This window comes from Corapipo altera, unplaced genomic scaffold (genome assembly GCF_003945725.1).
Source record: "Corapipo altera isolate COAL_440 unplaced genomic scaffold, ASM394572v1 1, whole genome shotgun sequence".
NCBI classification, from domain to species: domain Eukaryota; kingdom Metazoa; phylum Chordata; class Aves; order Passeriformes; family Pipridae; genus Corapipo; species Corapipo altera.
In genome coordinates, this window is record NW_020884873.1 from 24,636,290 (window position 1) to 24,662,547 (window position 26,258).

Sequence of the window (26,258 nt, forward strand, 5' to 3'; positions counted from 1 at the left end):
CTTATTGATTTGCATAATTATAAAATGTGTAGTGATTTTAAGCTTCATGTGTGGACTGTCTTTAGATTCAGAAGTATGAAAATTTACAATGCATATCAAAGTTCTGGCTTTATTTGGAGTGTGCTACTGCATTTATTAATATTACTCAGTTGATCTGGTGAAAAAGTATTTCTAGTTAAAGAGTTTTGTTACTTTTTGATTATTTGATTATTAAGTTAAACATCATCCCATGACTGTGACACAAGTCAGAGAGCAAATCCCATCTTTGCTTACTAGTCAATATTGAGGAACCCAATAAAGAAATTACCAGTTTCTGGTGTGAACTCTATTTCCAAGGAACACACCAGGGCAACTGAGTGTAACTGCTAGTGTACTGTTTAACTCTGAAAGTAGAACTACAGGGGGTTTTATTATTGAAAGCAGTGTAGTTAATTTTGGAACTGGTTGTCATTAACTTCTTGCCTTTTTCCAACAATTTAGTTCCAAAAATTGTGAATGAAGAGATAGTCTGTCAACATGAGGTCCCTTTTGGTTTCCTCTGTGATTCTGGATCTTGTATGAGGAGAGGGACGTGTTTCTCTGACCACTTCAAGGTAGTTCTTAAACAGCTTTGACCTCTTATACACTTCAAGGAGCTCTCAAAGATCCTTTCAGAGACTAGCAGCATCTTTGTTGAATCTCCCCAGAGCTCAGATTGTTCATATATGCAGAAATGCAAAGCTTTGCATAGCATAAGATATACAGAGATTTTGTGAGAAAGACTGTAAATTATTCTCAATTCTTCACACAGGGAATTATGCTCAGTAATTATTTGTACAAATATTAAAATAGAAGTATTTCTAAATGCTAGTTTTGTTGAAGCAAGAGACATTCTCAAAAAACATGTTGCATATCGAATGTGCACTTTGCTCGGAATATTTTTGATTTCTTTCTGTGAATGTCCTGTGTATGTCTGCAGGTAGTTTAGGAAAAGCCGAATGCAGGCTCCACTGTAATGGCCAGTCCTGGCTTGTCCCATCCTTAACAGAGCATTTTGGCTGTCTCAGTTACCTGGATCAGAAAGCTGGTCTGTCTGAAAAATACTACAGGAAGACAAAAATGGAAGTTGTCCGCCTGCTATAACTGACTAAACCACCTCACCAGTGCCAGGGAAAGAAGTAGGGAGAGGAGGCTGGATTGTCTTTTCCACCAACAGCCCACAGTGATTTTAACTAAATGAGTCAGGAACCTGTATCCTAGGAAAGCAAATGACCAGTTTTACTTGTAGAATAGATACAAGATTTAAGAGATACAAGAGAGATTACTCTTGAAGCTCTTTTAGGTAAAGTGCCTGGCACTGTTCTGTGAAGTTTATATAGTTCCTGGCTGATCTTTATTATCATACTTTCTAAGGCCCTCTAGGTTACTATAATGATACTTAATCTTTTTAATCTGTGATTTTTTTCTTGTTTTCCTAGAAAGTTTGTCTATGTTGTTTCATTTGTTTTGGTCTTAAATTGAAAGGTTGGATAGTGTATGAAGGTAAGGCTAGAGACTTGGTGTTTTTTACCTGTCACAGGAACAGAAGGGGCTGAGATGTATCTTGGTTTGTGTAAAAGCAAAGTCTGATCTCAGTCCTTCCCTCATGGAGGCTGAGGAGCCTGCACAGGCAAATTCCATACTTGCCATAAATGTACACCATCATCCGCTTTTGCTGACAGCTTCAGTCAGCTGGCACAAAAAGCTTCACAACCTGAGGCAACTTTTGATTATCCATAGCTTAAATGCTTTAACATTCTGGAAATAAAGATCTGCAGCTTAAACTTGGCACAGGACTCTGTGGGAAACCAGTGAAGCACAAGGAACAACAGAAGGCAAGGAAGTTCAGGCAGTGTAGCCAAGGAGACACCCAGGTGGATCACAGCTAGTTATCTGGTACTTTTCTGGCTGAGTCTCGCAAGCCTGTGTGAGTACATTGCATTGCTGTTTCTAATTGGATTTAGGAGGGGAATGTAGTGCCAAAGCCAAACTGGCACTTCTGAGACGCCAGGGCATGTCACTTGGAGAAAATGTACTGCAGTGCTGCTTGAGATCTCAGTATTTGGGCAGAGTCCAGTAGTGGGTTTCCTTGCAGTTTAAGTACTCAAATGAAATGGCTATGATTATGAACTTTCTCCTTTTATCTTGCTGTGGTCTGGTATAATTTTGTTCCTTATCAACCATTATCACATTAGAGATGTAGATTTATTGAATACATTGTCAAGTGAATGACAAGCATTTAGTCAACTTTATTTTGTTGATAAAGACTATTGCAAAGTTTATATCTTTCTCTTCTTTGGTATCTGAAAATTTTACAAAAACTCAAACTAAGCAGGATCCTGTGCAAGTAATCTGATGGCTCGATACCAAGTTTTCCATTATTCCTTCAAAGATTCTAAAGACAGTTACTTCCAGAAAAGATCAGTTAAGTGCATTTCCATGGATTCATGCCATGAAGATTATATTATAGAGTTATGAGTATGTCCTTGTGAAAGATAAAGAGTATTGTTGCATCTAGATTTCATATATGAAAAACCTTACTACAATCTCTAGTTACTTCACATTTGGCAATTGCTTACTTGGGGTTTCTTGTCTCCTTTCTTTTTTTTTTTTTTTTTTGTTTTTTTTTTTACTAAATAGACTTGGATTATCACTTGCTTTTGTCTTCAACTACTCCTACTTAATCCTCTTGTCAAAGCCCAGAGTTCCTGCGGGAATCCAGTCACAGATGATGTGAATGACATTGCAAAATTGGTAAGTTGATTTTATTTTAAATTATTCTTTGTGTTAAACAATCAGTGTCTAATGACACATATTTCTAAGTGAAGTTAGTAAATCTATATTAGAACCAGTGGCATATTAAAAGAAAAACTAATCCATCAACATCTGTCACTTGAACAAAACCTTTTTTGCAAAGATTGGAGAGTAATTTCAGTGTTCATTGAGGAGATGACCTTGACCAAGATGGAGTGTATGTACATATGTGGTTTCCTGACTCCAAACTTCAATAAAAATTGTCAAACATTCATCAGACATTCTTTCAGATCAGATTGTTTCCCAGGTAGATGAAAGATGATTGTCTGTGTGCTACTGATTTGTGTGGAGCAGACTGGTGGCAAATTAGCTGAATTGAACCAAAAGTCTTTACTTCATGTGTATGAGACTAGTGCCATATGTAAAACTAGTGTGATGTTAGACAACATTGTAGCAATCAAGACAATAACGATTGAACAGCTTTTGCAGCCTTTAGGTGTGAGTGGGTTACACTCGTTAAATGTTTCTCTACTTACTGTACCCAGAAGTTTAAGTCTGAAGGACTTGCAGCTTCATATAAGAACTGAATTCATCTAAGTAGATTTTAACTACTTAACTGACTGCTATATTGACCTGAAAAACTACATTTTCGTTTGATGTCAGTTGGTATTTAACTCCACTGAAGTCAGCAATTATGCTAACTTGCAGTAGTGTGGGATATAATACCAAAGTTTTTAAGAAATAACACACACTGAACACTTAAAAAGCCTATCTTCATCTACGTATGGAATCTAGCTGAAAATTTTTGTTTCATTGTGGGAAAAGAGTTGCAACACCAGTGTTATTATTATCAAACACTTAAATTGGAGTCCCTAGCATTTGTTGCCAACGCAGTGTTCTTAACTCTTCTTCTTTGAGCATTTTTATACATATTGGCACATAGCGTAAACCTCTAGGGATACTCTATAGTCTTACTCAAATGCTTACTTAGTGCTTCAAATTAGTCTCTTTAGGCAGAATTTTGAAGTATTGGCATATTTATTCCAGATAATATTTCATCTGTTGGAAGAGTATTAAGCTTTGTAAATCTGTTGAAAGCATGCAAGAACAAAAGAATTCCTATGAGAGCTGGTGAAATTGTGCAGTGCAGGGTTATCAATAACTTTTTGTCACTTAAGTGTCCTCAGAACAAGTGTTCTAACTTTCCCTTTAGTACAATTTAAACTTAAGAATGTATAAATACAGGTTACAAAAAATTTGCACGTAGCTTGGACAATCTTTGCTTTTGAACAAGCTTTACTCTTGAGATAAATTCTAAAGGAAACCTAATCTTGTAAAAATTAGGTTAGTCTTTAATTTGACTGTGTTTGACGTGTATCTTCAAAATTAGATATTGCACCCATATGTGGTTGGGTTCTTTATTAGAATCCTAGAATCATTAAAGTTGGAAAAGACCTCTTAAGACAAGTCCAACCTTCAAACGAACACCACCAAGCCAACTAAACCGTAGCACTAAGTGTGGCGTCCAGATGTTTCTTGAACACTTCCAGGAATGGGGACTCCACCACGTCACTGGGCAGCCCGTTCAATGCCTAACCACCCTTTCAGTGAAATATTTCTTCCTTATGTCCAACCTGAACCTCCCCTTGCCCAGCTTGAGGCCATTTCCTCTTGTTCTGGGAGTTGTCTGGGGGAAGAGTCTGACCCCCATCTTGCTACAACCTCTTTTCAAATAATTGTAGAGAGCCATAAGGTTTCTCCTGAGCCTCCTTTTCTCCAGGCTAAACAACCTCACAGACACCTCTCATATGACTTACTCTCTAGAGCCTTCACAAGCTTCACTGCCCTCTTCTGGACACACTCCAGCACATCAATGTCTTCCTTGAAGTGAGGAGCCCAGAACTGGATGCAACACTCAAGGTGTGGCCTCACCAATGCCAAATACATGGGGACAATCACTGCTGGCGACACTATTGCTGATACAAGCCAGGATGCCATTGGCCTTCTTGGCCACCTAGGCACACTGGTGTCTCATGTTCAGCTGGCTCTCAGCTAGCACCATCAGGTCCTTTTTCTCCAGGCAACTTTCCAGCCACTCTTCCCCCAGCCTGTAACTCTACATGGGGTTGTTGTGACCCAAGTGCAGGACCTGGAAATTTACTTTATTGAACCTCATACAGTTGGTATTGGCCCATTAATCCAACCTGTCCAGATCGCTCTGCAGAGCCTTTCTACCCTCCAGCAGATCAATCCTGCCGACCCGACCACATAGTGTTGTCTGTGAACTGACTGAGAATGTCTTTGATCCCCTTGACCAAATCATCAATAAAGATACTAAACAGGGCTGATCCCTGGAGGACACTACTAGTGACTGGCTGCCAACTGGATGTGACACCATTCACCACCACTCTCTGGTCCTGGTCATCCAGCCAGTTTTCACCGCAACAAAGAGTGCCATGACCTGCCAGCTTCCCCAGAATAATGCTGTGGGAGACAGTATCAAAGGCTTTACTGAAGTCCATGTAGACTAGATTCACAGACTTTCCCTCTGACTGGAGATCTTATTGGCCTTTGAAAGTCTTATTTCTTTGCTGATCCAAAGAACCTGTGCTAGTAGAACATAGTGTCTTTAAAAAATATCCTCCTCTTTCACACTGAGAACAAGTTGTAGCGCAGAGGATTTCAGAGAAGGTAATGTTATGTGTAAAATTATTGCCCATAATTTATTGTGATGTTATCCACAAGCTCCATCACACTTGCCAACAGTGATACAGTAGTTGTTTCTAAATGCTTTATTCTCAGACAGACTGTCATGTTCTTTAAACCTTTTTGTCCACAGTCATGAGTACAGTCCCATATCTGTGTGCAATGAACTATCTGCTTGGCAGCAGTGTGCAAATTGCATCATTTAGTTTAGGATATTGGCCTCTCTTCCTCCTGTCTCATCACAAATTCTTAGATATCAGCCTAGATTCAGTTTGGTCTGAATTCTCCACTAAGGTAGATTATGATTTCTTTGTGTCTTCAGAATATTAGTGTTCCCTGGGCCTTTTCTCTTGTTGCTTCATAGACCCTTCTGAGTTCACTTTTTAAACCTTCATTGTTTTTCCTGTCACAATAGGAAAAATGTGGGGGTTTTTGTAGCTCTCTGTCCATATAAGTACATTTTTCTTCCAAATTCTTGGTGGACAAAAATCCAGTCCATGAAAAGTCTTTTCTATCTTCGACTTCCGTAATTTTGCCCTCCTATCTGTTAACGTGCTGCTCTGACCCTTTATCTTCTTATTTCCTTCAAGTTGTTCCTCCCTTTTTTTTTTCACTCTCAGTGGGAAGCTTCTTGGGTTTATCTTCAAAGGTACTATTAACACTGCCTCTGTTGTAACACATGTTCAGTTCGCCCTCTCGTACCAGCTTCTCATCATATCCATGGTATCTGTTACACTGTGGCCGTAGGAAAGATGCTCCTTGATGTACTCCAGGCAGATTCTTGTGCTTTTCCTATCTTTTGCTAAAATTCTTTGCAGCATGAATCCATGTCCCTCATTCTCTCATTCATGCTATGTTTTTCCCTATTTCTACTGCAGCGTACCTGCAGTTTTCAAAACAGTGCCACAATTCTCTACAACCTGGCCTTCCTTTATTTGGTACTGGGCTTCTTCCAAGTACTGTAAACCCCCGTCATTGCTTTTAGAAAACTCCTCAGCATGGTTGTGACTGTGTTCTGCTCAACTCTATTGTATTATAGGGATATGAGAAGTACATGCCTCAGTCAAGATGCGCTGTGAATATAGACCAGGGATGTCTACTAAGCCTAAGCTATCAGAGAATAAATAAGGTGTGCTGTGAAGTGCCTGAAAATGTGGGTCATTTGCCTAATCAACTTTGTGTTGAGTAATAAATTGAGGACAGATGTGTGGCGTAACTTGTTTTCAGTGGTCTTAATCTGGATTTTCACTAGCATCATGCTAGACTTACATCAGAAGATAGAATCATAAAGAAGGAGCAAATTCAATAACAATAAGGTTTGCCAAACCAAACTGGTATCTGTTCTTAAAAAAGTGACTTGTATTTTCTGTAAGATTAAATTTATTAACATCTATGTAATATAATTCTGTCATATGAAGAATATACCCTAAGTAAAATGATTTTAAGAAGCAAAGAACAACTAAACAATCATTTTTGTTTTTTAATAATGAGAACTTTTAAAGAGCACAATTTCATACCTATACAGAATGAAAGTATTTAGAGACTATTCATTCTGCACTACTAATCACTTGAACTCCTGCTTCTTTTTTAATGAAGTTGTCTGGAGGGAAACACATTACTTGATGAACAAATGTTCCATATTATAAAACTGTAATTGCAGCACCTGTCAATAAAGCTTGTCCCCATTGTTCTTTTCAGCACAGTAAGTCAGCAGAAAGCTGCATTGCTGTAATTGTGACTTAGATTTTGCATAAGAATTAGGAATCTGTTGTATATATATTTGTTAAATATGAATATCAAACCTACATATAAATAGAATTGTCACTGAGCTCTGCAGTATGTATAGAATATATCTATATATTTTGATTTTGTCCATCAACTAAATCTAAGATACCTCTTCTTTCATGATTTACTTCTCTAAAGCAATTTTCTACTTTTGAATGTTGGAAGCCCAAATAACAGTCAGCATTTACTGACCAGGTTGCTTGTTTGAGACATGCTGTTTCAAATACATTGCTTTCACATTACATCTTTGCTGTAAATATGTACTTTACACTCTCTGCAACATTTTATATTTATTTTAAAATGGATCTAACTCTCATACATGAAGGGGTTATAAAAAATTATCCAGTGTTGTTATCTTGCAAATAACCTGCCAGTGTGACTGCAAGAAGTGTGAACGGAAATCGTTAGCATGTTGTCTTAAGCCAAATGATGAAGATTTTATTAACTGTTTCATTAACAGATGAGATGGAGTAGATTGCAGAGATGATAGAAGCAGAGAGAGTGGAAGCTACTGCAGGAAAAGAAAAGCCTGGGATGCAGTAAGGAAGACAGAGAAGTGCAAAGAGCTGGAGAGGCACTTTTGACAAGGGCATTTAGGGATAGAACAAGGGGGAGTGGCTCTAAAAACAAAAAGGGACAGGTTAGATTAGATATAAGGAAGAAATTCTTTATTGTGAGGGACATGAGGCACAGGAACTGGTTACCTGGAGTAGTTATGGATGTTCCATCTCTGGAAGTGTCAAGGCCAGGTTGGATGGGGCTCTGAGCAACCTAGTCTAATGAAATTGTCCTTGTCCATGGCAGAGGGGTTGGAACTAAATGATCTTTAAAGTCTCTTCCAACCCGACCCATTCTCAGATTCCATGAAAAGAATAGGAAATGGGAGAGAGAAATGGGAGGTAGAAATGGGAGGTAGACTCAGACTAAAAAAAGAAAACACTGGCAATGGGAAATGGTAACTTTTATTTTATTTACTTCCTTTATCTTTGAAATATGTATAAAAAAATAATGACATATATGCTTGTCTATTTATAATTTTCAGAACAGTCACAATAAAGAGAAGTTGCAAGAACAGTAGCCCTCATTTCAAAGCATGTGACTGCAGAGATAGGTCATCTCAATTCTGCTGTTGCGATGAAAGAGTAGTTTATGGTACCCAAATCACTTTTGTATCCTTTTTTCTTTTCCCCATCTATGTGTTTGTGAGCATATTTTTAAATCATATTTGAGTTATGCAATGTTAACAGTGCTGTATTAAATATTCAGATGTCTCTATGTCGAAAGTAATCTTACATTCCTGAGTTTGAGAATTCGTTACAGCTGGGAATATAGCACTTAGTGTTGGTTTTATATGTATTTGAAGACATAAGTGTGGATTCTCTGCTCTTCACCTTTTCTCAGAGCCTAATAGGATTTCTACAATCACACGCACACACTAAATCAGATAAAGATATTGTGACATTTTAACTGCAATGCAGAATTCCTTTAGTTCTATGCATTCCTTTCCAAGGTTATCTGTTGATGTTCTCTATAATCATCAAAACTGTTACTTCTGTTTAAACCTAGGTAAGTCATGCAGGCAGGTGTTTTATGGCCCTCAGAATTAGTCACTGTACTTAAGGAGTTGAGTAGAGAAACTAGTAGAAAAGCCATTCAAGGATGCAGGGAGTTTCAAGGGACAGTCATTTTCCAACCACCCTTGCTCCAGTAGGTCAGAACCCCCTCATCATCTGCTCCTTGTGGAAGCCTCAGCAGTCAGGCACCTTGCACTGAGTGGCTATGCAGACCACTTTCATTCCTTTCAGGATTATTTCAGCAGCTCGCTAATGATGGCTAGCGTTCAACGAAATGTCAAGATTCATTTCAGGAAAGCAAGAGAGTACAAAATACGCAGATTTAGTACAGAGATATCCTTCACTCTTGCATCAGGGGCTTTATCCTATTTTCTGCGTATGAGTTAGGGAGTCCAAGAGAGACACAAGTATAACTTTCTCACTTTGACTGAGATCCATCATTTACCAGCAGAGCACCTGATGTGGAGTTTAGTTGATAAAACTAACAAGTTCTGTCTTGAGGCAGGGCATATATTTTGTCTTTGGCATGCTCTCCCCAGTGATCTTTGTTTTTAGTAGTAAATTTAAAAATATCTTTTCTGATTCACAGTCTGTCAAGGAAAAAAATATCTGAGTCTGAGCTGTATTCTCCAGCTTTGATTGAGAAGTTGAGCTCTTGGGCAGTTAAATTTTTTTAACTATGCATGGAAAATGTTTTGCAAGCTCTCATGCCACGAAAGTAGATTGTATACATAATGCATATCAATTCTTGTAGTGTTCATTGATATGGAACAAATTTAATCTTCCAGTGACCTTTCTTACAGAGCAGTGGTTTTGCTGATATTGCTAAGTATGGAATCCCTCTAGAGTGAGTATGGGAAACTTCACACGTAGAGTAACATCTTCACTGTCTATGCTGCTTGAAGCGCTGCTAATCCTATCTCTCTAGGCACGCAAAGGAAGCTAGAAAAAAAACTGGATTACCCATTAGTATGTCATGATGCCATATTTTTAGAAAAAGGAAAAATAGACAAAAAATTTGGATGAGGATTTAGAATAAATCAGATGGTCTAAAGAGAGAACAAATTTATTGCAATATTTTTCAGTATTTATAGCATTTTGAATGAACTCCTCAAAATTCCAGGTAAATAGAAATACAGAGAATTTAATGACACTTCTGGAATTGCTGCTTTGGGAATCTGTAGGTATAAAAAAAAAAAAAAAAAGAAAAAATTTATCTCTGGAAAGAATTTTACCAGGATCATTTGTAGAACAACTGCTTTTTTTAAAGCTGTAGGAGAAAGATAAATGAGACTGAACTGAAAGGTTGTGACTTAGCCCAGATAAATAATAAAAAAAAAATGTTTGGAATTCACTTGTGTTTGACTGTGCATAAGTATTGTCCTTGATCATTTCTGGAACCATAATAGTTTGAAATAGCTGTTTTAATTTTTATTTATTTGAAACTAAATTTTAATTAACAAATAAGACATTATATTTTGTCAAAAAAAAATATTACCTAAAAACTGCACAGGGGAAAAAAGAGATCCCTGTGTTGGTTGCTATAGCAGCAAAATCAAAACCATCACCATAACAGAATGATCTTTAACTTGAAGTAAAAATGCTTTTACACCAAAGGATCTATGTCTGTGCATATTGTTTTTGAGTAAATGGATTTCAAACAAGGATGAACATTAATTGAATCTTTCACTGATACAAAAGAAAATAGATTTACTCTATCATTAAGCATCACATTATTGGTAAGCCTTTTGAAAAAATGCTTCAGAAGACTGTGGCAGTCCAGTGACTGTTGGATTGTTCATTTCCCAGCTCTTCACGTTCCCCAGATGTTCAACCATGTCTCACAGTAGTGTTGGATCCCATCTGTGGCAGATTGGTTTGTATAATTCAACAAGAACCCTTCTTCCACTCCTTGTCTTCACTGCACCACACTCCATGCTCTCCCACATCTGCAAAGCCACACTCAGCTAACGTGTGAAAGTTCTCCTTTGCCCCAGGACATTGCTATGACATAATTATTTTGCTCATCACTAGTAGGAGGAACAACTTCAAAGTTAAAGTTATGAACAAGTGTTTTTCTGACCTAGTGTATAACTAAGGCAAGTAAGTATTTCTTTAGGTTCGGATGCATGTTGAAGTTGGAAATTATTTGAAGGAAAAAGGGTTAGATACCTCTGTGTCCTCTACTGTCTACAGCAGTTGAGATCATGTAGAAATTGTCAGGTAAACGCTTCAAGACATACCATTAAAAGATGAAAATGCAGGGGAGTTTCTCTGGTAATGAATAACTTCACTACTCCTCAATACATTGTTGACCTCAATTCTACTGGGAAGTGGTAGCACTGAACATGATCAGATCAGAGCTGGGTATATTACGGTGGAGAGTGGTTCACTTGTGAACAAATAAGGGCAAATAGCGGTTCCACAGGACACCCAGTATGAAAGTAACCTTTTTTACCTTCACCTTTACCGGAGGCAAACCTTTAACTTTTTTGTTGAATATTTTATAGCTTTTGTTGAATACAGTAGTGGAAATTGTGTTGTTTTGTATAGTCAGTAATAACATTTTTATTATCTTTTTATTGTAGGTTGGAAATCTCCCAAATGATTATATGATAACCCTTAAATATGTCCCAAAGATGGATAGTCTGGTATGTACAACCACTTCAAGTTAATTCCAACAAAATAGCCCACTGGAAGCAGTGATGGCTGTAACATTTTGTGCCTAGTCCTATGGCTTAGTAAGTTACAGTTAAATGTTGGCTATTTAATTTTTCATATACTTCCCAAGTATTTATTTAAAAAAAATGTAGAGAGATTCCCACAGTCCCTTAAAATCTTTTAAATTACTGGAATCTTAGAAAAATGTTTCTTCATATTAAATTTTTTAACCTTTTTTTCTGGAAAAAGTCAAACTAGAGTATTATTTCATTGTGTCAGTTGAAAATTAATATTTCTTACCAATAATTTCCTGCATAGGTTCTCTCTAATTGTACTTTGCAACTACTGCACAATGGCCTTCTTGTTTCAGCCAGTGGAAGTGCCATTAAAGCACAACAAATAGTGAGTAGCCAGTAAGGAGAACTTTAAGTTCAGCAAAAGGTAGCGTCAGTAAATAAACAACACATTAGGGTTTCAAACCTGCTTTGTATTATTCTTTCTGTATAATCCCATATTTAATACATAGTGATACTTTTAAATAAGCATCATCTATATACTTCAAAATTCTATAACATTTTCTACTAAAATCATATCATCTTATTGTTTAATCTACTAAGTATTTTTTGGTTTTCCTCAATTTAACAAAAAAGTCATTTTAGAATGCTGTATTGTAAATACTCACTTGGTTGTTGCATACACTGCAAGAAAAAGGAGAAAAAGAAACAAGGTGAAAGTACAAGTTGTACTGAGTGCTATATTGTTTTAAGGAAAGGAAAAAAGTAAGAAAAGGATGATTTTGTCAGTTAAACTTAACAATATTGTACCTGTCTTAAGAATGAATCATTGTACATACATCAGTACCTGCAAATCATTTGCTAGATATAAGAAGCTGGTTTTGTGTCCTTACAAGGTTTTCATTAGGAAAGTCCAGTTCCTGTGTGATAAACTTCTAGAAATGCATCCTATCCTACAACGTTATAGCAAATCTAGCAATATTCCATACTGACAGTGGAGAATGATGCCAGAAGCAATATTCAGTCCTGAATAACAAGAATATGGGAGGAGGAAAAGGAGGATGAGGGATAGTGAAGGGCCCTGAGTTGTGAGGTTATGAAGGGTTATGCCAGATGTAGAAGTGTTAAGAGTTTTGTTGGAAGCTTGAGGCTTTTACTAAAACTTAGAGTTTAAAGAATAAAGTTTAAACTTTAGAGAGAAAAACTCTTTAAAACAAAAGCTATGGAAGTCAGGTACTAGATCCTATATAAATAAAACTAATGGAAAAATTTCCATTTCTTATAATGGCCCATATTCAGAGAAAAAGGAAGTAAGACTGGCTGCCACCATCCCCTGGCTGCTGTGCTTTTCGAAATTCAGTGATTTTGGTGCCTGATGTGATGAGATTCACTTCTGTGGAGGGCAGCCATAGCCTGAGTGCTGTTCCCCCAGCTTCCAGATGAGCACAGTAGCTGTTGGGCTGGATTGAGGCTGCTCCCTCCGCTGCACTCCTGGAGAGGTTGTCACTGAAGAAGGCCAGGCAGCCTGCTTGAGCGATGAGTCCTGGCTGTTCTCACTGTCTAATTCTTGCCTCTCTCTGTTGTTCAGTTTTGACTGCCAATATGCAGATTCTTTTCTGTAGTTTAAATGCCATGTCATCTTGATGCGTCATATCCAGAAACTTAGATCCAGTTTACATTTATGACGAGCAGCCAAGAAATAAATAGGAAGAAGTTCAGAACTGAGATTTCCATGTTCCCTTGACTGGTATGCCACTTTCAGTCATCTTAATGGGAGATACGGCTCTTGGGCTCTTGGCCACATGCCTTTGCAGGAGTATTCACGTCCCACTTTGCCAGATTTCTCTCTGGGAATTTCAGGTTGTGTTATGCATACCACAGCAAAGGCTGGCTGAATAAGTAGGCTTTGCTTTGGGTTCTGCAAGGTTCCTGCAAGCTGGGAAACCCACAGCTTTGCCTTAAATAAATGCCCTTCTTTTTGTCTCTGAAGGGATTGAAATGGTACTCTGCAATTTTTTTTCAATAGATTTCAATCTTCTGTGCATGCATAAAGTGGGTAGTGTACCCGAAGTAGCAAGTCTCAAATGTAGATGACTAGAGGTAGAAAGACAGGGTAAATGCAAAGCAGACGGGAAGCCAGTGTAGTGCATGTAACAGGAACAGACTGACCAATCCATTAATGAGAAAGGTTGTTGCATTATGCATGAGCTCAAGGCAACTGAGCGGCTTTAAATGTGATCTTCCATAGAGTGAACTGTGTAGTCTAGCCTGCAGGTTAAAAGGCAAAGACGACAGCAGCAGAGGCTGAATTCAGAAGATGATATAAACTTCAAACTGTTACACAGGTGAAGAAAGTAAAAGCTAACTGAGAGCTACCTGGAAGTAAAGGAGAAGTCAGGTTTGCAATTGCCCTAAAATGTAAATCTTGGTCAAAGTTTACACAAAAAACTGAGAGTTAAACCTCCATTTCTCCTAGCAAACAACACCAAATTTTTCAATTTGAGCAGTTTCCTACTTGTTATGGTAGGTATTGAGGTAGCAAGTGATTGTACAGCTTGATATTAGTGAAAAGAAAACTTAGAGCTCTCATGAAATACAGCTTTGTAGGTGAGAACAGTTCAGAGGAGACACCCACACACGTGCTAAACTGCAGGAGCAACAAAATAGACTCCCTGCTGGAATTGCCAAATGCTCACTAGGAGAAGCGACAAGCTTCTAGTTTCTGCCAGAGGAGAATGCACACCCTCAAAACCTCAGAGGAAAAGGGTTTCCAGTTCAGAGAAGCACAGTTCTGTGTCAGTGTTCCTACACCAAAGCAGAAGAAAAAAAATAGTCTCTCTTGTTGGCAGTGGGACGTGGCACAACATATGCTGCTTGAACGGAGTATGTTTCAACAAGCTTTCTCTGATTTATTTGCTTCTATCTCTCCCCTCACCTTGTGCTTGAAGGAAAAAAGGGAAGCTGAATCAGGCCAGATACCATCCATTCCACTTTTTGTTTCATTCTTAAAGAAAAAGTAATTGTTGACATAATTACAGAAGGTGGTATCACTGATTTTCCACTTGTTATCATTGTGTGAGAGAGTCATACACAGAAGTGGAAAGTCAAATGGAGCTGAACAATGTATTTACATTTAGTTCTCTAAGCCTGAAAGCCTAACAGTCTGATTATTCTTCAAAAACGTGAAGTGTATTTTTTCTTGTCAAAACATTTACACATCAAAGCAGAACAACACCTGTGGATAATTTTTTTTTTTAATAAAGATTCTTTATGAGGGTTTATTAAAGAAATTGAGTAAAATGAGATTAAACCTAGAAGTGCATACATCAAACATTTGCTATGCATTGCAGGAGGTGGATTCAGCGGATGATGCCCATGCACTGGGCAGCAGTTGGAAACTGGTTTAGTGATACTGAGAGTACGTAGGTTTTGTTGGGCCAAGATTTTTGTATCTAGAAGGCTTTAATGATCCTGAGACATTTTCAACAATGGAAAAAATAACTTCACACATGGAATAAATTCCCATAACATTTACCAGTAAAAATTCAGCATTTATTGGGAAGGGATTTCCAGATAAGAGTTGCAGTGTGACTAGTCCATTACCTGTATTTTTGCTGATCATATTGACCTAGGGTTTTTCCAGGGCTGGGCCACTGTTTTATCTATTTGCCTACTGTTATATAAATCTAAGTAAAAGAAGTTAATGACTCCCTCTCAGACAGCAAGATGAATTACAAGGTTTCAGTCATGTGAACAACTGTACAAACTTTTTCTGCAAACTAATTGCATAGGTGTCAGTGAAAGGATTTGAACTCTATTCCAGTGGCACATACAGCAACAGGCTGCACAGAACGCTTTTGTCATTGAAAACCTTTTGTCAGGGAAAAAAAGATCTAGAAACTGTTTAGATCTAGTGGCATTTAGTGAAAAAGCTGAAGAGAAGAAATTAACTAATCTAACTAGTTTAAAGGTGCATGAAAGCACACAAGGATTTCATGCAAAGTATTTAAGGAAACCTTCCTGAGAAGAAATTTAAATCAAGGATCTTTGGGGTTAACTGAGTCATGTAAGGTAACAATAATAAAATGAAAACTGATGTTGGTTTAAAGAATTGTTAAAACAGTAGGTGTTTGAATAAAATAAATAGGTTAATGAAACCATGGATTAGGGTTCATAGTAACATGTCCCAAGGCTCAAATTCTTAACAGACTGATACTCGGTATTCATTAAAAATTTTAATGAAGAGATGTCATTTAACAGACAACCATAAATATGTCAGTATCAGTGAGAATAGAAATTTGACCAAAATGACTGAAGAGAAAGTTGGCCACACTAAAGAAGAATAATTTTAATTTAGACTCTTGAGATAATTTAAATTGGAAAGAACAGTCTAATCTACTTTTGCACATTTTGCTGCTTAACCAGTTTTTACAAAAGTCTGATATTTAATCTACCTCTGTTTCTCTTTTTTTCCCCTGACAGCCTGATCACTGTTGGTTGCATTTGATGGTGCCTGAATTTTCAAGGAGTCTACATAATCTTCTCCAGAAATTTTCAGACATTTCAGATATGTCAGATGTTTTAAGCAACTATTCAATCATCAATAATCTCACAAGGATAATTAATGATCTTATGGCATGCCTTGCTTTTGATAAAAACAAGGTAATCTTACACAGAGTTTCTACTTTTATACTGGATATTTTTATTCTTACTTTCTGTTATGCAGTACTCAGTAGTAGTTTAAAAATGTCCAAAGCTTCCTTAGATTTGTTCTCATTTCTATTCCTGTACCTCTGAAACCCTACTTTGTTTAGAAACAGATTACACTGTTCTAACATTGGCTAGATGTTATCTCTTGCTTCAGACAAAAATGGCTTACAGGGAATTACAGTGTATAAAATGACCTGTGTACAGTTATTTAAATAGTCAAAAATGTGACCATCATATTTAGGATAATTCATTCATCCTGGACTGTTTGAAATGAGCAGATATCTTCCTTGTGCACCCAGCTTGGATGATTCATTTTGCTAGTGATCTTAAAGTAAATTTAAAGATGATATGGTTGAAGCTATTAATATATTCTTAGTATGTGAAGCTCTGTAAGCTTTGCCATGGTTTAATGAACTTTTTTATACAAAGGCACAGAAAAGACCATAGCATATCGGCCCATTCCATGTGTTTCTGGATTCCTACAGCAGCTGGAAGGATTCCAGGTGTCTCACTCAAGAGACAGCTGATTCTCTTGTGTGAAGGGGGGGGGGGAAAAATTAATTTTCTAGTCCCCTATGTATCTGTAACCAGTAATTAAAAGTAAGTTCAGTAGTTGAAGTTTTTTTCCACCGAATAAAACAGGCAAAATCTATCATGTTCTTTAGAGCAAGGATTTCATCTTCCATATACGTTTACTTTTGTCAACTAAATTCTTAGCTGTTGTAATTGTACCTTTTCAACACTCAGAATGAATCAAATGAATTAAAACACTCAGGTGCATTTAGAGAGCAAAAACTGTGTAACCTTCTCATGTATTTACATTACATTGGTGAGAGTATTTAGACATTCCCTACTTTCCATTTCAAACTGAATTCTGTCAAATCTTCAATGTATATATAATTTTTTTTTTATTTTTTATTTTTGTCCTGTTGATTCAAAGCACTCAGCTGGGATGTGGTTGGGGAAAAGGAATTTTATTTTGTAGAATGGAGAAGTAAATGTCCTGTAATTCAGAGAAACAACTAGCTATTGATTTCCTCAGAGAAAAATGATCTTTAGTCTAGTACTTTCAACATTAAATATAAAATAATTTTGGAACCAAACCCAGGAAGTTTTCCTTAGGACATATTTAAACAACATTCTTACCTCTGTCTTCCTTCTTGGGAGTACAGATTAATCCCAGGCCAAATTTGACCTCCTGGCATAAGAAACAACTGTTATGAAAGCCAGAATCAGGTAAAAAGAAAAAAAAAAAAAGGGTAACTCTCAATCATCTTAACATAGATCTCAATCTTATTGTTTAGTGTGGCATAACACACTTGTCTGTTAGGTCTCAGAGTGATTGGGCTTCCTTGTTTATAGTCCTGCTCTTGTTTTTAGGTACATTATCAGGGATCTCAGCCTGCTTCTGTGCAGTGTTGTATTTCAGCTATTGTATTCTGTTCCCTGTACTCTTAATGGCAATACCAATGATTGTGTTGTTTTCATGTGTTCAGATTAAAAGAATCATGTGAAACATTGCAAAGTAATGTGAAATCAAGGTATTTTTTAAATGAGTGGAATTAAAAAAACATCTCTTCATTTTCAATGTAGGATGGGAGACTGACTTTCATTCCTTAACAATTTTACAACGCTACATTAATAATTAATTTCTATTTGCAAAGCTAATTTGAAATCCTCAGATCAGAAGACTTGTATGTTTTATGAAGATTGTACACAGCCAATATGGTCTTCTGCAGGTTAAAAATTTAAACTGTTTTGTGTCATCATGGGATATTTTTGTCATCTGTTGAGGTGTTGAAATGAGCATCTCTCTTGACCTTCTTTCAAGCTGAATTCTGTATTTTATGCTAGGATTTTGTAAAAGAAAACGGTCACCTTTATGAAGAAGGTCACTTCATTCCTGAGGATTTTTTTAGGCACTTTAATAGTACCATTGAGGTCTACAAGGAGTTTGCAGACACACTGGATAAGAATGACTGCATTCTGCCTTCAACAGTAGAAACACCAGAGAATGGTAAGATGGCTCTTGTTTTGGGGAAAAGAATTTAAGTAGATATAAATGGGTGATTTTCCTTGAATTTCAGAGATACTAAGGTTCTGATACTGTACCTCCATGTCACCTTTTTTAGTGCAAGTTAGAATTACTACTGACACTGAAGGTTGTATTTCTGTTTGAAGGTAAATTATATGTGACAGAAAAACTAGTGTCATCATTCCTAGAGACATCATTCCTTGATATAATCCAAATAACCTCACAGTGCATTACTCTGCTTCTTTTCATTCCAAATATATCCTGGATTGTCTTTTTACATTGCTCTTATCTCTTTTAATGCTCTATTTAGTTTTTATAAGGCAGCAAAGGAGCCTAAGATTGCACTACTGAAAGGGCAGGAAGACAGGACAAGCTGCAAATTGCAGCAGCCTCAAGTCGTCTTCATATTCATCTCCCCTCTACTGAAAAGGGCCATGTTTACTTCATTCAAAAATTTTAACAAGCTCAAGTTAGGCTCCTGCAGTTTTTTCTCATCCTTCCAGTAAACGGAAGGTTTTTATTATCTTTTCTTTTACTGTCTCTAGTGACAGCTATTAGCTTTTTAATTAAGGCAACGTATCCAGTTGCACAGTTACACCACTAGTAGAACAGTGCCATAACCTAAGAGCTTGTTTGCAGCAATTGCTTTTCCAGATTAGCTATTCAGCAGCATCTCAGAGTGTAGACACTACTACTTCTTAATGAAACTGCCTTTTTTTGCTTAATCCACTATATAAACAGCCCTACATCCAATTTTGAAAAACAGCCCTATAGCCACATCAGAGTAGCCCTATAGCCCATCATCTTATATAGAAGGAACTGTATTTTAAGTTTCGTAATGCTGACGCACTCATTTTCTATTTAGATTCCAGAGTCGCTGTCACAAACACATTTTTGTTTCCTCCTGTTGCTGCCAGCTCCCTTAGGAATGACAGCATTGGCAGTAGCACAAGCAGTAACAGTAAGTACAAGTGATTGAATATATGTGTCTCCATTTTGTTCTAGTAGCTGATTTTTATGAGAGCTCAGAGGAAAAGAATGTCATTAATTGTGCAAATTAATGGGAAGTTACATGATCCTAATTGTGTACCATGTGTTTCTCAGCTGTCATATTGAAATGCAATGAACTTATCTAACCAAAATGTATAGATGCTATCAAGTTACAATGATGTGACAGCTCTCTACAACTTGGAGAGGCCAGGCCTCTTTGTTTTGGCTGTCGTGAGGTCTCACTAGTCATGTGGCCTCAGCAAATTTGCCTGTCCCAGACACTTCATTTTAACTCTCTGAAAAGGAAGTTGCTCCAAGTGAACAGAATAGCTATTATAAATCAGCTGAGGATACTCACATGGACAAAGAGATTGCCTGTACATTGCATTTTGGAAGTACTGTCAATCTGGTTTTACACCAGACCTGAAGACAGTTCCCATGTTTGCTAGCCGTAGTTGCAGTAGGGCTGCCTCCACAGTCTGTGTGCTTTCAGTTGGGGTCAATGACAAAACCACTACACTTTTGGCAGGCTGTAGTTTTCTCTCTTGCATAATCATCTCCACGTTTCTCATCTGTCTTAGTCACTGTATTATATGTCTTATCTGTCACTGACAGATAAGAGAGCCCTTAAATATTGATAAGAGAGCTCTTAAATATTGATTTAAGAGCTTCAACGTTTCCCATCGTGAGGTCAGAAGAGGTGTAGGAATCTGAGGTGGGAGGAAACAGTGAAATTTCAGGGGCTTTTAGTGACATCGTACAACAAGGTGAATAATCTCTGGAGCTTCCCATGTGAACAAAAGAAGGGGATTTTCCTTAGAGGTTTCTGAAATGGTGATCGAAGCTCAATCATGCTATTGTTTCCTTGTTCCTGTTTCCCAGACGTGTGAGGATAATAATGTGTGTCTGTCTCTCTTTACAATTTCCAGTTTTCACTTCACGAACATCTATGTTATCATAATGTACGATGGTGAAGCGTATGGCTGGTAATCCCTGTGTATAAGAAATCATGTGCAAGGAGGCAGCCTAATGTACCCTGTTGGACACAGCCTGTTGGTAGCCTAATCTGTCCTGTTGGTGGGACAGATACTATTAAGCCTGAGTTTCTGCTCATGCTGCTTCTCTTGGGAATGTGCAATCTACTCTCTAGGCTTTTGGCACCATGCATGCTATCTCAGCTAGCTCACAGAGGCCATCAGATTTGAAGCCCTTCCTGATTTCTTTCTAATTAAGAGAAGGTCTTAAGTCATCATATCCCAGAACTCTTAGAGTAGAAGTCTGGAATAAAAAGCCACCCTCAACTCCTGGCTGCTAGCCTACCTCTCTGGAAAAGAGAAGCCTCCCTGCCATAGATTCCCTGCCAAGAGGTCGCAGAGCTGTGACCTCAGCAAGCAACTTACTGAGCTCAGGGCCAACTGTGAGGCACCAGGAGGGGGTTAAAGAATGCATACCTATTTCTCTCTCGGGTCTGAACATGTGATAATTTTTGCTGTCACTGCTAGAGGAAAAATATTCAGCCACAGCCTGAAGCAATGGGAATGAATCAAGGAGCCAAAAGACAGACAGAGATTACAGGAGTAGTTCAGATAAAAGGATTTGGACCCAGTACAATATCAGGAGGGATGCCGGGCAGTGCAGTGAAGTGTGGCACCTGTGTCTGTACTGTGGAGGAGAGCACAGAAGCAGGATTATTAATCTTGTTTTATAATTGGAACTGATAATCAAGTAGGAAAAAATCCTAATTAAAATAATGCAGTAAGTCAAAGAAATTGCTTGGCTGCCATATGCTGTACAGGTGTGTTTTAACTGATTATCATTCTCTTAAGCAATTTATTGGAAAATTGGATATCAGTTAACAGCCTTATGTAGAAATGACATGAGGACTGTGTGTCTGGGGCTGGGGACAGTTTGAACTCATAATCAGATTAAATTACATTAACTTGAATACCGACTGATTAGACTACAGTTATTTGTTTGGAGTTTTTTGCAGGGAGAGAGCTGTGAAATCTTTATTGGCATCTCCGTTTTACTCCCTGAAATGGCCTTCAGTACTGATTTTAGTTTTGTCTTGACTTTATTGCTGAGGAAGTTTTGGTTTTAGTTAATCCTTATCTTCTTGGAAGGAACAACAATGTATAAACCTTATTATTTCCCATGTGAAGACTCCCTAGTCTGTTTTCAGGACAGCACAACTAGATTCAAATTTCGAAAAGGAAAACATTTAGAGAAGAGGGGAGGCCTGAAAAAAACATCTTCAGACATGAACTGCAGTAATTTTTTTAAAAAATAACTCTCTTTAATTTTAAATAGTTTTAAATTGAGCTATTTTTTAGTTTAATAGTTTCAAGAGCATTTAGAAGCATTCAGTGTTTGCAAAAGAACCCCTCCAGATTAATAATAAATTTTGAATTTATTAATAAAATCTGTGTAGTCAGATGACTTGGCCTGCTCCTCATTCTAAATTCAACTTAGACAAATCTGAAATGCATCATCTAATAAAATAATTTGTGAAATAATGATCATATAAATTGTATATAAATAAGATAAATTATGTGTTTTAATGTTGTTCCTGCTTTTGTTGAAAGAGCCATGTTTCACGACTCCGTTGTTTTTACACGACAATAAAACTAAAGGATGATAATATAGTAGAATCTTAACTAAATCTACACCAAAAATCTTAGCCCAACTAAATGTAAAATAGAACAATTATGCTATTCTATTTTTTTTTTAATGGCAGTAGTGTTGTTTTCATTCCTGTAATATTGAATGTAGATTTGTGGCATGTTCCCACTCCATCTTTTCCTCCATAGAATTCTCAAGACACCACCACCAGCATTCCCAATTTATTTAAAGAGGTTTGGTTTTTTTCTCTTTGTGTTCCATGACTGTACTGTTTAAGTCCCAGTCTTGCTGGTATTTCTCTGGATCATTATACCTCACATAGTCTAAAGAATTCAGATGAGTTCAGATGGTTCCTGTGTGAAGAACAAGTGTTAGGATAGGAAGACTTGAATCCTGATCTCTTCTTTCAGTGGTTGAACAAAACACTAAATAGTAGTCTTTTATTTTTTTTCCCCATAAGATTAATCTCATATTGCTCTGATCAAAGCTTGAATTTAGTAGCTGTTACAAACATTTATTCCTCAATTTATTGCCATGATGTTCTTTATATTTTCAAGAAAAGTTCAGTAGTTCCTTCTTCCATTTTTGCCTATAATTTTCTCATAATAATTTAGCTTTGTTATTCAGTACCAAGAAGCTCAAAGAATGTGTAAACACAGAGATCTCTATGATTGCTTTTAGGAATAAGGTCTCCTTTTTTAATTAAGCAAAAAATACCATCGTTTAATTCAGTAATTGCACTACAATTTGAAAATGTTCACCCGTGGCTTAATGCAATTGGTGTTGCCTTCTGTGCCTTTGTTCCTTTGTTCCAACTTCATAGTTAATGGAAAACCCTAATGAACAGGTGAGAGCTGCTCTGCATTTTTACAGATAAGATCTTGTGGTAATTGTGTTGGAACTGAGCAGAGGTAAACTTCAAATTCCTTTGAGACATATATGGCAAAAAAAAAATCAAGTCAGTGCTTTGAATCATAATCACATACGGCTCAAGTAGGAAGCAGCTCAGTAACTTAGTTGTGTAGCTGAGTGGCTTTTGATGTAAATATATTTTGTGCACGGCTTGAACATCCCAATGTCCATGAAGACTATACATAAATCAGCATGAATTGAGCTCGACTCCTTAGGGTATCTTCCATGAGATGCAGAGTGAGAGCTCTGAGAGGTGGTGGCCTGCATCCACTCCCCTTTTGTACTTCGCTGGATAGAGTCTGTTAAAGTAGATAATATACTAACTGCAAAGCCAGCACCTTCTCTAGTATTGCCCAAAGAGTTCACAGAGTTCCTGTTATACCTGGTTTCCTACTCTGTCTTTACAACTGATGGGAGTCAGAGTCTTTCTGTGTAGAGCTCTTAAGTTTCTAACAGAGGAAACAGTCCCTATGAAAGGAACAAAACCTTAATGGTAGCCAGTTTGCTTTCCTTATCTCCCTTTTCTTCATTAGGACACAAGTCTCCGTGAGGTTCTCCAGACACATAATTCTCCAACCTGTTCTGTTTTAGATATTAATATAAATAAAAGACAATGAAGGAACCTCTCATGACTCATTTCATTCTCCCCAGATCTTTCACGAGACTTTTTTCAGGACTTCAGTGTAAAATTAAATAATCTGTTGTTGTTTGCTTTTTAAGGTAGTTAAGGGTTACTTAATTTTCAAATTAATTCATGCATGATATATCAAGTCATGAAAAAAGTAAATCTATTGTCATTTTTAGAAGGTGGACTGGGAAGGATGTCACAATGAGACTGTATTTAGGCTCTGTTTCTGGGTTACAGGTCCCCACATGGAAAAAGCTTATTATGAATTCCTTTCAGTTTTCCATAGATGATGCAGAAATCATCTACATTGGAGATAACTTCTCAAAAATCAGATTTTTTTTTTCAGTTTTAGATACCTCATTTTAAAGGGTCTCTTCTGTAGTGTAGTATTCCATTAAGTTTGTGAAAAATGCTGTTAAAAACAAGGGTGCTAAACTATCACTGGTTGCCCTGCATACAGAACGTTTCTCTAGAAGTTCATTTAGAAAACAGCATACTTGCCATGACATGCTGCCCAGCATTGCAGGTAGGCAGAGGGTTTTTGAGGTTGTACACTCTACCATAATGTTATCAAATACATTATTTTCTAAATGACCTGAAGAGTCTTTCCTTTGATTTTTATTTCACTTTTTAATTTTTTTCTGAAGTTTGCAGGTTAGAATCTGGAAAACATGACCATCTCCATACGATTTACATAATTTAATTGTGTAACTCAGCAGTCTCTCACTGGGAGGAATGGCATTAGGCAAATGAAGGTTACACTTTTCTTGCCTAGAGCACAAGAACAGTGTAGGAATTTTCTTCTGAGAATACAGTTCAGATAAAGTAATGACAGGAAGGCTTTTTTGAGTTGTTCAGGCTAGCTCTACCCCACTTGGATTTACCCAGTTTTTCTGAAGATCAGTTCTGCAAGCAAACATTCTCTGTGCCTAATCTGAGAGAAAAAGTTAGAAAAGATATGTCCCCCCAGTTATTTTCTGACCTTGGCTTTAATTTCTGAGCACGTAGAGACAGATTAATCAATAACCTCTCTTTTTCAGTTGATGTTCACCTCTGTAGAACTTTATCTGCTATCTTTCCCTTCTCCTCTGTAGACAGATTTCTTTCACGGTAAACTAGCATTGGTTCTGCTTGACTAATACTTCCTTTTAGTGTACCGAGTCTTACCAGATTTAAGTGAAATTCAAGCCACTACAGTCAGAACCTATACTTTGTAAACAGTATACTTTGTAAAGAGAGCTATGTATTATATGAATATATAAGATACAGACTTTATACTGTCTTACTTTTTAGTTCTGTCTGCATTGAGCCTAGAAAACACAGCTGAATTTCAGGGATTAAAAGGATATTTGTCTAAAATTTACTAATCAACCAGAAAATCTCAGAAAGTTGAAAATGAATTGTTAGATAATTGTAAGAATGCTCCTTTCTAAACTGAAGTGTTTTTTGGAAGCTGTTTAGTAATGTACTAAACACATTGTTTGACCCAGTATATCATACTGTATGTGCTTAGACATTTGTCTTTGCATCAGTTGCACAAATTTGGAGTGCTGTCAGTTCATTTTCCTTTCTGTGTATCCAATCAGCTATACTTTTCCAGCACTTACAGTTTGGTTCTTTTCTTGTAATCTGACAATATGTCCACCATTGGAACTGCAGACTCACAATCTTAAAATGAAACAAAATGGGGTGGATGATGCCTAAACTAACAGTCTGCTATGGCTCACTTTGCATTTCAGAAGGAGAATCCCCAGGTGACTCTCTAGGACTTTTCACATCCTGCTCTTCATTAAATAACTGCAGGGCCAAATTTTAGTCTCAGCATGTGTGCAGCTTCCTGTGAGGGGAATGGAAAGACTAGGATTGCTGCTCTTCTGTTTAAAATGTTAAAAGCTATCAAGAAATGGTTATAACCAAATAGCACACAGCTAGACCTCAAGGTACCAAAGGTTTGATATTGCAGAAGTCAGTGGCACCTTTCCAAGAAGATGTTAGAAATGGTCAGGCTTTTGTTAAATTAACCACCCTCAAGTGGCCTCATGTTGGTCATTCATTAGTGGCAAGGAAAAGTGTCTGTCTGCAGTCATTGGGAGGTCTCTGATGGAACTTAGGAAAATGCACAAATTAACATATATTGTTTTCCAAATAATTACTTTGTGTTTCAAAATAAGACCTCCAAGAATTAATAAATCCAAAACTTTGAAGTGTGGGAAAGAGAGAATTCTCTACAAGTGACAGAAAGAGAATTAGTGTTGGTACTTTTAAACACAGTTATTTCAGAATTGGATGAAGCATCCTCATGGTCAAAAACTTCCTGTAAGATTTTGTATGAAGTACTCTTCATGTACATAGCACTGTACATATGTACATGCTCTTCATGTACATAGCGCAGAAGTATCTGTTCTGCTATTTAAGATGCTGTTATGTAGGTGGTGCTTGAAAGTGCTCTTGCTAGCAGTGTTGCCCTGAAGATAGTTTTCTTCTATAAATCTACCTTCACTAACAGAGTATCTTTAATTACAGACGAAGCACTTGGCTTCATTAGCAGCTCCAGCCTGCAAGGGATCAGCATAGCATTGACATCATTGCTGTCTCTTCTTATTGGCTTTATTTTGGGAGCCATATACTGGAAGGTAAGAAATACTACATTTAATTGTTTACCTAGTGATACTACATTTCTTAGCTAGGGGGAGGTGGAAAGAACAGAACCATTCTGCATTTGAAAACAAGAGACACCTCTTCTGATTTTCACTGAACTGTGGAATGCAGATGTAAATGAAATGCAGATGTCAAATTCTTGAATTCCACTGTCAAAGTGCAAATCCTGTCTTATCAGCATGATCGCTGCC

At 37.2% G+C, this 26,258-nt stretch overlaps 1 protein-coding gene across 2 annotated transcripts in view; it reads left to right on the forward strand.

The window, feature by feature from the left end:
- The window catches only part of KITLG (KIT ligand), a 56,359-nt gene that overhangs the window by 22,661 nt on the left and 7,440 nt on the right, over positions 1 to 26,258 (forward strand). For both annotated transcript variants that reach the window (XM_027666924.1, XM_027666935.1), the window contains exons 2-7: positions 2,659 to 2,772; positions 11,426 to 11,488; positions 15,995 to 16,174; positions 18,077 to 18,239; positions 19,123 to 19,218; positions 25,933 to 26,042. In XM_027666924.1, the coding sequence (XP_027522725.1) occupies positions 2,659 to 2,772; positions 11,426 to 11,488; positions 15,995 to 16,174; positions 18,077 to 18,239; positions 19,123 to 19,218; positions 25,933 to 26,042 (726 nt within the window). The remainder of the gene's footprint in view (positions 1 to 2,658; positions 2,773 to 11,425; positions 11,489 to 15,994; positions 16,175 to 18,076; positions 18,240 to 19,122; positions 19,219 to 25,932; positions 26,043 to 26,258) is intronic.